Here is a 12,470-nt window from a genome sequence, read left to right on the forward strand (position 1 = left end):
TGGAGGATGGCCAACAGATTATTTACTGAGTTAGGGTTATCTTTAGTTGTCAGGTTGCCTCATAGAGATCTTGGCCTGTATCAGTTTGGGGTTTTTTTAGCGTTTAGTTTTTCTGCTCTTCTCTTAACCCTGGATTAAGGTAGTGTGATAAAGTTCTCTTTTTGAGAACATTGTGTTTTTCTCTGACTTTTACTAAGTAACTCAGTTTCAGAAATGAAAAGTCATACCAAGTAACAAATATTTTAACTGCAGTAAAGAATTAAATTGCTTACATGTTCATAACTTTTTCCATTTTTGATTTTATGTGTTCATAAGGATATATTTTATTTTTTTAGTAGGTAAAGTAAATCTTTAAAGTATATTGCATTCCATACATTCCTAAAACTATTTCTATAATTAGTGCCATCATAGCTCATTGTAAGTTCTGTCCCATTCTAGGGAATCAGATTTTACCTTTAAAATCTTAGCTTTCACAGGCATGAAGAATTGTATCACATGTATTTATGCTCAATGTACTGCTGTTTATAAAATGTTCTGACATTTCTGTCAAGTGAAAAATACAATGAAAATATTAATTTACCATTAAAGAGTGTCAATGTTATAAAATGATCAAGAGCATAATGACTTGAATTCTGGTTTTATCATTTACTAGCTGTTTCCTCATTCAAATTACTTAGTATCTCTTAAAGGTTCAGTTTCCTTATCTATAAAATGAGATTATAATTGTTTAGAATTGTTGTCAGAATTTAGAAGAAAATCAGTCAAAGGACTTGTCTCACTTTGAAAGCACTAAATAAATGATAGGTGTATTAAATAACCAAGACATTCCATGTAGCTACTTAGACTTTAAAAAGCAATTACAATAAGAATGGCTCTAGAGAGGACAAGCAAAATTCCTGAATATAGTAACTTGAAGTTCAGTTTAGCTGCCGTTTCTTAACTATGAAAAGATGGATAAGTATCTGCCTTTAGTCATATTTGGTCAAAGTGTTTACTTTGCAGTGACTTTTAAACAACATTTTGTTGTCACCTAACACACATTAGTCTTCAGATTCTTAGTATATATTTTAGACAAGTAAAACTTAGTTTCATTTCTTTCCATACTCAGAGGGAGTCCCATAGAGTATTATTACCACTTGATGTATGCAAATAAGGTTGGCAGGCATGACACAATTTGAAAATCAAACTGATGGTTTCTAAAACCTAGGATGGAGAGCCAGAGACTCTAACTATTTTATGCTTGTACATTTTTGGCTTTCAAATTATATAAGCAAACATATGTCCTTCATTTTTTATCTATACTTACATAGCTTAAATGATACTAAGGTCGTAATTGAAAATGAAATTTAAGTATCCATTTCTAGTAAAATGTACCATGTCACTTACCAAGTCTGTTTGTTTAGATAGGAATTATATATTTTTGGTAAATATTAGACACTTGCAAAAAATAATAATTATTTAACATCTTGTATTCAGGCTAATTATATAACACTTTTACCTGGCCTGCATTGTAGATGAGGAAACTTGAGGTGCTAAGCAGAGATTTTGAATATTCTAGACCTAAGGAAATTTTTTTTTTTTAACACGGTAGTATAACATGAATGAAAAAGGAGAATTTGTGGGGAGAATGGGTCCTAGAGAATGCAGAACATCTTGCAGCATATTGTCCTTACCTTGGATATCTTACTAGAAACTATATTATCTTTCTATTGAGTATTATCATTTACTTATCATTTTTGTAATACATGATTTATGTATTTTAGGGATTCTCCTGAAGTTTAGACATGCCACAGAATTGGCACCTGATAGCTTCATTGACCCAAGAAACCCATTTGCTGAACTAGACTAGCAGAATCTTTTAGAGGAGAGATGATCAGGTTCAACAGCCTGAAAGTGACCCCACTTTGCGCATGTACTCTTAAATTTGTGCTCTCATGGTTAGATCCAGATTTGAAACCACCTCTTGGTCTGTATTTGCTTTCCTGCTTTTTTTTTTTTTTAACTATTAATTAATATTCTGTATATTCAGTTTAGGTATTTAGCCTTTTTTGTCCTATATATTATTTAGTTATTTGTCCTATATATTATTCTATAGGACATAGCAGTAAACTTACTTAAGAGTAATAGAAAGATAATAAAATTCTTCCTTTTGAGAAAATTAATTTATTGAAGAGGACAAGTATGCAAACCATTTATAAATAGAAAATAGTTTTAATAAATATATGAAATTAGATACAATATTATATATATCAGTGTGTACACGTACATACACAAAGTTGTACATACTGAGATAATGCTGAGGTGATTAAAGTGGCTGTTTCATAATTACATCAGTTTTCCTTTGAAATTTGCATTATTCTCCTAGCTATTTACCAAAAAAATTTGCAAATGATGTAAGATCTTCCTTCTGACTTTTATGTAAATAATTTTGATAATTCCTAACTTTCTGAGTACCAAATTGATTAAATTTTGAACTACCTATATAAAGTATACTTTTTATTTCTGTACCTTTCTAAGGGCTCTTCATCCCTGGCCATTTATCTTACTTCCAGAATTTGGAGGAATGAGTGTGTTGACTTTTTTGTTCTAAAGATAGAAAGTTTAAGAAATTTTACTTCTTAAGAACATGAAAAGAATCATTCACCAGCTTAAGAATAAGCATATGATTTTTGTTCGTGAGAATTTCTATTTCCAAGGGAATAAAGAATTCCAAAGCTCTGCTGTAAAAATCATACCATTTGGTTCTTAGAGTCTAAGTAAACATCTCACTTGGATGAAATGCCAAACTAAAAGGATGCATGTCCCCTCTTGCTGCCATTTGAGGAACCCAGTCAAGATTAGTTTGGTTAGGCCAGAGAGATGGTCCCAAAATTAAAAATGGTTAAAGAGTATATACTTAGCTTTGTACCTTAATTTGATGAAGAATTACATAGTGGATCTCATAAATTTTTTGCCACACATTTAATTTTTAAATGAAACCTAAAAAGTTTGTAGCTAAGCCATTTTTGACACGTTTAATGAAAATATCAAAACAGTTCTTTGCAATACAAAGTTACAATTTTTTAAATAAAGATTTGCATTCTTATAATTCAGTTAAATAAATATGACCCAGGTTTTCACTTTTGAGCTGAGATCAAGCATGAGAAGGAAATGTCTTAGAAAATAAAATGTTAGCCTTAACAACTAACATAGGTATTTTAAAATCTCTTCTTATTAAATACAGCTAGTCTCAGTCTAAATATAACTGGGACTGTCTATAACAGAGGCCAGCAGACTTTTTCCTAAAAAGCTAAAGAGGAAATATTTTAGGCTTTACTGGCCAGGAGGCAAAGTGGAGGCTATTATGTAAGCACTTACATAACCATATAAGATGTAACCATTTATAAAAACCACTGGTCTCTTGTGGTTCATTACAAAAATAGGCAGCTGGTCAGATTTGGCCCAAGAGCCGTAGTTTGCTGATCCCTGCTTTATAGCAGATCAGTCTTATAGAAAGAAACCAAGCTATAGTATATGGTAAAATTCCTCTGTTGACAGATAACCAATGTTCAAAACAAATCTGTGAATTACCACGTTAGATCTCCTTTAACTTTGTTTATAGCAGGAACACAGAACATTAAATGGAAACTAAATTGAAGAAAGAAATAATCAAACATATCTACTTTCTAATATGGTTTTAAAAAATAAAGTAGTATGTACATCTCTTAGGGATTTTATGTATTGGATTTAGAGACATAAACAGGTGCTCTTGGAATGAAAGAAAAGTGGTTTTGTGTTTAGCGGTTTATTGTTTAGATGGTCTTCATGTAAACTGTTTTCAGCACACCAAATCCAACTTCTAGTAAATGATAGGATGGCCTGACAGTTCATCCTCTTGACAAACCCAAGAGGTTTTTACTCTCTAAAAAGAGACAAGCATCTAAGTAAGCTTTCTGAAGTTCTCAAAGAGTCTTGAATAGATTTTTATAGACTCAGTTAAGATGCTCTAAAATTTTTTATATAAAGATTAAAGATACCACTTTCTAAAAATATGTTTCTTATTTGCATAGAAATTCAGTTCTATTTACCTATTTTGGACTATGGAACATGGCCTTCTTGAAAGCCAAAATTCTTTGCATACTGTAAATTTGCTGTCATCTATTGAATCATCATTATAATCACTTTTTCAGTATTTCTAGTGATTCAAGTTTATTTTTTATTAACATTTCAAAGAAAAACATAATCATAGAGAAAGAACTGAACTCCTAGGGAGTTAAAAGCTTTGTTAATTCTTTACTTGCTTGTTATCCAGTCTTATGTTTAGGACAAATGAATCAGCTCAGGGCTTAATTATTTAGTTCCTAAAGAGCAGCTCAGCCCTGGGGAGCTAACGTAGGTGTTCCAGTGGATGGTATTGATAATATGACTCTGCAAGTTCCCTGCTTTCTGTAACAAGGTTAGGTTCTAATCTTTTTATAAGATAAAGGGATTAAGTACAATGTTTTCCTTCCAGTCTATCTTCAGTGAGCTACTTGTCTTTAATTTCCTCATATACATTTAGTTGAATGACATATTCTCACGTAATACCCTGAGTCACAAAGGGTAACAAAAGTATTTTAGATTTATATGATTAATGATAAAAGTAGTGGCCTTCATGCTTTAAGTATTTGGTTCTTTGAAGTGAAGCCTTTGTGAGTGACTTTAGTTATTGTGTTCCCTTCACTAGATTTAATATCAGAGGAACAACAATAGGTGATAGAATAATGAGGTAATTCAGTATGCTCCTTCATTATTTTACTCTATGATGAATATGCTAGGTCTTCTTTTTTCCACAGCTAACCACTTTTCCTATTAACAGTTAATACTTCTTTGAACTTAACTGAACTCTAAGTGCTAAGCATTATAAATGGGTTGCTTTTCAGAAACTATATTTAGCTGCATGCACTGCATGGGAATAGAATGAAAAGAAATTTCTTGTGTGCATATGTAATTGATGTTCACTTCAAGTGTGTCATATGATAAAGTAACTGTAATCTGAAATTGTTGTTTAGTGGCTCGGTTGTGTCCTAATCTTTTGTGATCCCATGGACTGACTGCCAGGCTGCCCTGTCCATGGGATTTCCCAGGTAAGAATACTGAAGTAGGTTGCCATTTCCTTCTCCAAGGGATCTTCCCAACCCAGGGATGAACCCACATTTCCTGCAGGCAGATTCTTTACTGCTGAGCCACCAGGGAATCCCATAATCTAAAATGATGCACTTTAAATATTAGCTAGTACTGCTGTGTGATACTAAATTACTGGATTGCATTCTTCAACAAAATACTCAAAGCAAGTAGCTAATATTAGCTAATTTGTTGAAGAATGCAATTTGTGTTTTTTTAAAAACTCAGTTGGGGTAGCATTTAGCAGCTTTTTTGCTTGAAATAAGTAACAAAAAATGGACTTCAATCTAAGTCTCTTCATAGGTTTAAAATTCTGATTTTTTTTTTTTTAAGAAAGGGACTTTCACATGAATAACTTAGTAACTTAGTATCACACATCAAGGGATAACAAGCCCTCAAAGACTTCTGTAGTTTGAAGACTAACAGGGGGATACATTTTAACATGTAAGTTAAAGTTTCAGCTCCATTATTCATGTACCGAAAACCTGATATACTGACAAAATCAGTACTTATTCAGTTCAGTTCAGTTCATTCACTCAGTCGTGTCCGACTCTTTGCGACCCCACGAATAGCAGCACGCCAGGCCTCCCTGTCCATCACCAACTCCCGGACTTCACTCAGACTCACGTCCATCGAGTCAGTGATGCCATCCAGCCATCTCATCCTCTGTCGTCCCCTTTTCCTCTTGCCCCCAATCTCTCCCAGCATCAGAGTCTTTTCCAGTGAGTCAACTCTTCGCATGAGGTGGCCAAAGTACTGGAGTTTCAGCTTTAGCATCATTCCTTCCAAAGAAATCCCAGGACTGATCTCCTTTAGGATGGACTGGTTGGATCTCCTTGCAGTCCAAGGGACTCTCAAGAGTCTTCTCCAACACCACAGTTCAAAAGCATCAATTCTTCGGCGCTCAGCTTTCTTCACAGTCCAGCTCTCACATCCATACGTGACCACTGGAAAAACCATAGCCTTGACTAGACGGACCTTTGTTGGCAAAGTAATGTCTCTGCTTTTGAATATGCTATCTAGGTTAGTCATAACTTTCCTTCCAAGGAGTAAGCGTCTTTTAATTTCATGGCTGCAATCACCATCTGCAGTGATTTTGGAGCCCCCCAAAATAAAGTCTGACACTCTTTCCCCATCTATTTGCCATGAAGTGAGGGGACCAGATGCCATGATCTTAGTTTTCTGAATGTTGAGCTTTAAGCCAACTTTTTCACTTCCCTGTTTCACTTTCATCAAGAGGCTTTTTAGTTCCTCTTCTCTTTCTGCCATAAGGGTGGTATCATCTGCATATCGGAGGTTATTGATATTTCTCCCGGCAATCTTGATTCCAGCTTGTACTTATTAGGTTGGTACAAAAGTAATTGTAGTTTCGAACCAAGAATTTTAAACATAACTAAGCTCAAACACATCTTTATTAATCAAAATGGGAACCATTACACCAAACACATTTTTGCCAACGAGAACTAAGTTTGTTCTTGTAGCATAAAAATTGTGCCTTGGAATTCGACAAACTCTGGTAAAGCATTTTCTGCCTCCTGCTGGTTGTGGAAGCACGTTGCCTACAAAAAGTTGTTGAGATGCTTGAAGTTCATAGTTGTTTGGTGAGAGGTCAGGTGAATATGGCAGATGAGGCAAAACTTCGTAGCCCAATTTATTCAACTTTTGAAGCATTGGTTGTGCATCATGCAGTCAGGCGTTGTTGTGGAGAAGAATTGGACTCATTCTATTGACCAGTGCCGGCTGCAGGCATTGCAGTTTTCAGTGCATCTCATTGATTTGCTGAGCATACTTCTCAGATGTAATGATTTTCCAGGGATTCAGAAAGGTGTAGTGGATCAGACTGGCTGTAGACCATCAAACAGCAACTGAGACCTTTTTTTTGGTGCAAGTTTGGATTTGGAAAGTGCTTTGGAGCTGCTGCTTTGTCCAGCCACTCGGCTGGTTGTCGCAGGTTGTTGTTTAAAGTCTACTTTTCATCACATGTCACAGTCTAATCAAGAAATGGTTTGTCGTTGTTGCATAGAATAAGAGAAGACAACACTTTAAAAGGATGATTTTTAAGAAATTTTCAGTCACTTACCAAGGCAGCCACTTACCAAGCCTTTTCACCTTTCCAATTTGCTTCAAATGCCTAATGAGTGTAGAATGGTCAACACAGTTCTTCAGCAGCTTCTCACATAGTTTTTAAGAGGATCACTTTGATGATGCTCTCAATTAGTTGTTGTCAGCTTTCGACGGCTGGCCACTGCAGTCCTTATCTTTGGGTTTCATCTCCTTTGCAAAACTTCTTGAACCACTGCCGCTTTGTACTTTGGTTAGCAGTTCCTGGGCCAGAAGTGTTATTGATGTGGCAGGTTATCTCCGCTGCTATATGACATATTTTGAACTCGAATAAAAAAATCGTTTGAATTTGCTTTTTGTCTAACATCATTTCCCTAGTCTAAAATAAATAAAAAATCAACAGCAAGTAATAAGTTACTAGCAAAAAAACATAAAGTGAGAGATGTTCATTAAAATGACGTGTAACATAACCCTACATAAGAATGTATTCCAATATCAAATGGCAATTCTAGTGGCACACGTATGTTATTTGTCACATGTTTCTAAAACATAAAACATAATATATAGCAACCATGAGAAATGTAAAATTAGAGTTCCTGGTGGGGAATACAGAGTTGATGGAATAAGCCAAAAATATTTTAAGTATATAGAAATCCTTGGTTAAGTCCTATTCTTATGAGGAGCCTCATGTAAACATCTCAAAATTATTTTTACTTTTGTATTAGTGTTTCTAGGTTTTAACATAAAATATATATGAATGTGCTGCTGCTGCTACTAAGTCGCTTCAGTTGTGTCCGACTCTGTGCGACCCCATAGATGGCAGCCCACCAGGCTCCCCCATTCCTGGGATTCTCCAGGCAAGAACACTGAAGTGGGTTGCCATTTCCTTCCCTGATGCATGAAAGTGAAAAGTGAAAGTGAAGTCGCTCAGTCCTGTCCGACTCTTAGCGACCCCATGGACTGTAGCCCACCAGGCTTCTCCATCCATGGGATTTTCCAGGCAAGAGTACTGGAGTGGGGTGCCATTGCCTTCTCCGTATATGAATGTAACTTTTTGCAAATTATTCTATCGGTAGTTACTACTTTCTAATTGTATAATAGTAGAATAGATTTGTTTCAGGCCTGTTTGGTTTTCTGATTTATACCTTGAATCCTAAGCACTCAGTCTGATTTTACAGGGAAGATTGCAACTTTAAAGTACCATGTCACTCTAAAAGCTAAAACGTTGGGTGGAGGGCACTCTGTGTTATGACTGTTGCCAAGAATTGCTTATACTCCCTACATCGGCCATATTCAGAGTATCTCCACATGCACCTTATGTCTCCATGTCTTTACTTACTCTGTGCCCCTCTAATTGAAATGACCTCCTATTACCATCATCAGCATCATGGCCATTTCATCTTTCAACATGCATCTTAAGCTGCTTTTTTTGAAACTTTCCTTAGCATAATTCCAAGTAGGACTGAACATTTCTTCTGTATGCCTTTATATATATTATGCTACCTATAACACTTTATTGCATATGTGTATGTGTATGTTTCCCTGTGTAAGATGTAAGTTCATTTTAAGGCCAGCATACTACATGCATGCATACATAAATAAAAGTTGGCAAAGAAGATTATCTTTTTATCTAAATTCTAGCTACCGAATTTTTATTCATATTTCCTTAGATGATCTGGTTTATTGATTTTCTTCTTCTGCTTCCTAAAATTTGAAATAAATGAAAATCTATAAGTTACTTTTTTAGGGGTCTGACAGCATTCCCACGCATTTGATTACTTGCTAGAAAGAACTGAGGGTAACTTTTAATCATGGCTATAGTTTATTATGAAGAGGGAAAAACACATCAGATAGAATCTAGAAGAATCCAGGCACAAGCTTCCAATGCTCTCCCACCCAGGATGGTCCATACAACGTGCTCCTTTTTCCAGCGGTAAAAGGCATTTGACGCTAGTGTAATGTTTCTGCCCAGAGAAGCCTGCTTAAGACTCAAAATCCACCAGTTTTATTGGAGGCAAGTCATATAGGCACCCTCTGCACCAAACCACAACCACCTGAGTTCCAGATCCTGAAGGAAAGTAGACGTTCACGATAAATCACATTATTTGTACAGACCATCTTGGCAACCAGGTATGTCAGGGTTCATTGTCCCAGGCAGGCAGGACAATGGAGGAAACATTATAAAGTCAAGTTCCCAGGCACCAGCCAAGGGCCAGCCTTGGAAACAGACCCTTCTAAAGATAGCAGCATTGGGCCTGCTATACTTTACTTTTATTTACTAATGCACTTTGAGGCAAAGAATTGAAACTTCCCCCCAACCCCCCTCCACACACATACCACAGACACAAGAGGAGTAGAAACAGCAAGATGCTCTCCAGCAACTCATCCATGTCTCTCATATCTGATACTTGTAAAAGATAGTGACTGAAATTCCAATCCAGAGACCTTTCTTATTGGTAACAATAAATCTATAAACAAGGGCTTTAAAGCACTTAAAAGTATCATTTTAAAAAAACACAAGTAGCATCTTTTCTAAATTTTTATTCATAGATTCATATGGCCATCAAACTTTTTTTTAGTTGATAATTTAAAGCTAAATTTGAGCTTAATTCTGAAAAATCCAAGACTCTAAATTTGGAGGTTCAAGCCAGTGAGGTTTTCTCTCTGAAAACAATTAAGTAAATACGAGAAAAGTGTGTACATAGTAGACTTCATAGACTGGTATTTAGAGTTACAGTGAGGCATAAATAAGTGAAATTTAACTTATTTTTTTGTTATAATATCATTTGCCTAGGAAAGTTTCCTTGGCATATACCATAACAACTTTGGATCTCATGCCAAAGTTTTATTGGTTCGGTTCAGTTCAGTCGCTCAGTCGTGTCTGACTCTTTGCCACCCCACGAATCGCAGCACGCCAGGCCTCCCTGTCTATCACCAACTCCCGGAGTTCACTCAGACTCACGTCCATCGAGTCAGTGATGCCATCCATCCATCTCATCCTCTGTCGTCCCCTTCTCCTCCTGCCCCCAATCCCTCCCACCATCAGCGTCTTTTCCAATGAGTCCACTCTTCTCATGAGGTGGCCAAAGTACTGGAGTTTCAGCTTTAGCATCATTCCCTCCAAAGAAATCCCAGGGCTGATCTCCTTCAGAATGGACTGGTTGGATCTCCAGCTGCTCTGAAAATAGAGACATAAACGTAGTGTTTGTTACATAAACTCTCCTGTTGCAGAGGACAGCATAGGAGATGGGGACTGAGAATAGCATCCGTGTGTTTGTAGAAACCTAATATTTTGATCTTTGAATGGGGAACTCAGTCTCAAGTTTTGTAAATAAATGCATACTCAATTTATTTTAAGATGGAAGAATTTAGTTATAAATCAGGAAGATGGAGGTTACTGTTGCCTTAAGCGTTCTGAGTTTGGAAAATCCTACATTGTCTATACCTCTCTCTGAAACTTATAAACCACATTAGTATAATAAACCCTGTAAGAAAACCTGCAAAAAGGAAACCTTTTTAGCTGTTCTTAATTCATTTTTTATACATTTATTTGAACACAAACCTGTTATGTGGAAAGCCTCCAAAAATCCCACAACTTGGAAAATGCTTTTCAGATCATTCCAATTTACAGCCTACAGTTCACTTGCTCAGTTGTGTCCGACTCTTTGCCAACCCCATGGACTGCAGCATGCAAGCCTTACCTGTCCATCACCAACTCCTGGAGCTTACTCAGACTCATGACCATTGAGTTGGTGAAGCCATCCAACCATCTTATCCTCTGTCATCCCCTTATCCTCCTGCCTTCAGTCTTTTCCACCATCAGGGTCTTTTCCAATGAGTCAGTTCTTTGCTTCAGGTGACCAAAGCGTTGGAGTTTGAGCTTCAGCATCAGTCCTTCCAATGAATATTCAGGGCTGATCTCCTTCAGAATGGACTGGTTGGATCTCCTTGCAGTCCAAGGGACTCTCAATAGTCTTCTCCAAGACCACAGTTCAAAAGCATCAGTTCCTCAGTGCTCAGCTTTCTTCATAGTCCACCTCTCATATCTATACATGACCACTGGAAAAACCATAGCCTTGACTGGATGGACCTTTGTTGGCAAAGTAATGTCTCTCCTTTTCAATATGCTATCTAGGTTGGACATAACTTTCCTTCCAAGGAGTAAGCGTCTTTTAATTTCATGGCTGCAGTCACCATCTGCAGTGATTTTGGAGCCCCAAGAAAATAAAGTCTGGCACTGTTTCCACTGTTTCCCCATCTATTTCCCATGAAGTGATGGGACCAGAGGCCATGATCTTCATTTTCTGAATGTTGAGCTTTAAGCCAACTTTTTCACTCTCCTCTTTCACTTTCATCACGAGGCTTTTTATTTATTTATCAAATTGGAAGTGGTCAAACGAGATGGCAAGAGTGAATGTCAACATTCTAGGAATCAGCGAAATGAAATGGACTAGAATGGGTGAATTTAACTCAGATGACCATTATATCTACTACTGCGGGCAGGAATCCCTCAGAAAAAATGTAGTGGCCATATGGTCAACAAAAGAGTCCGAAATGCAGTACTTGGATGCAATCTCAAAAACGACAGAATGATCTCTGTTTTTTCCAAGGCAAACCATTCAATATCACAGTAATCCAAGTCTGCCCCAACCAGTAACACTGAAGAAGCTGAAATTGAACGGTTCTATGAAGACCTACAAGACCTCTTAGAACTAACACCCAAAAAATGTGTCCTTTTCATTATAGGGGACTGGAATGCAAAAGTAGGAAGTCAAGAAACACCTGGAGTAACAGGCAAATTTGGCCTTGGAATACGGAATGAAGCAGGGCAAAGACTAATAGATTTTTGCCAAGAAAATGCAGTGGTCATAACAAACACCCTCTTCCAACAACACAAGAGAAGACTCTATACATGGACATCACCAGATGGTCAACACTGAAATCAGATTGATTATATTCTTTGCAGCCAAAGATGGAGAAGCTCTATACATTCAGCAAAAACAAGACCAGGAGCTGACTGTGGCTCAGACCATGAACTCCTTATTGCCAAATTCAGACTTAAATTGAAGAAAGTAGGGAAAACCACTAGACCATTCAGGTATGACCTAAATCAAATCCTTTATGATTATACAGTGGAAGTGAGAAATATATTTAAGGGCCTAGATCTGATAGATAGAGTGCCTGATGAACTATGGAAGGAGGATCGTGGCATTGTATAGATGACAGGGATCAAGACCATTCCCATGGAAAAGAAATGCAGAAAAGCA

At 36.7% G+C, this 12,470-nt stretch overlaps 1 protein-coding gene across 9 annotated transcripts in view; it reads left to right on the forward strand.

Annotated features, from left to right (window-relative positions):
- Window positions 1-12,470, forward strand: part of DCAF6 (DDB1 and CUL4 associated factor 6) — a 184,353-nt gene that overhangs the window by 135,171 nt on the left and 36,712 nt on the right. For 6 of the 9 annotated variants that reach the window (XM_070366876.1, XM_005896961.2, XM_070366886.1 and 3 more), the window contains one exon: window positions 4,706-4,747. The exons of the other annotated variants lie outside the window; for them this stretch is intronic. In XM_070366876.1, coding sequence (XP_070222977.1) covers window positions 4,706-4,747 — 42 coding nt within the window. The remainder of the gene's footprint in view (window positions 1-4,705; window positions 4,748-12,470) is intronic. 9 annotated transcript variants of the gene reach the window in all.

This window comes from Bos mutus, chromosome 3 (assembly GCF_027580195.1).
Source record: "Bos mutus isolate GX-2022 chromosome 3, NWIPB_WYAK_1.1, whole genome shotgun sequence".
Classification (NCBI taxonomy): Eukaryota; Metazoa; Chordata; class Mammalia; order Artiodactyla; family Bovidae; genus Bos; species Bos mutus.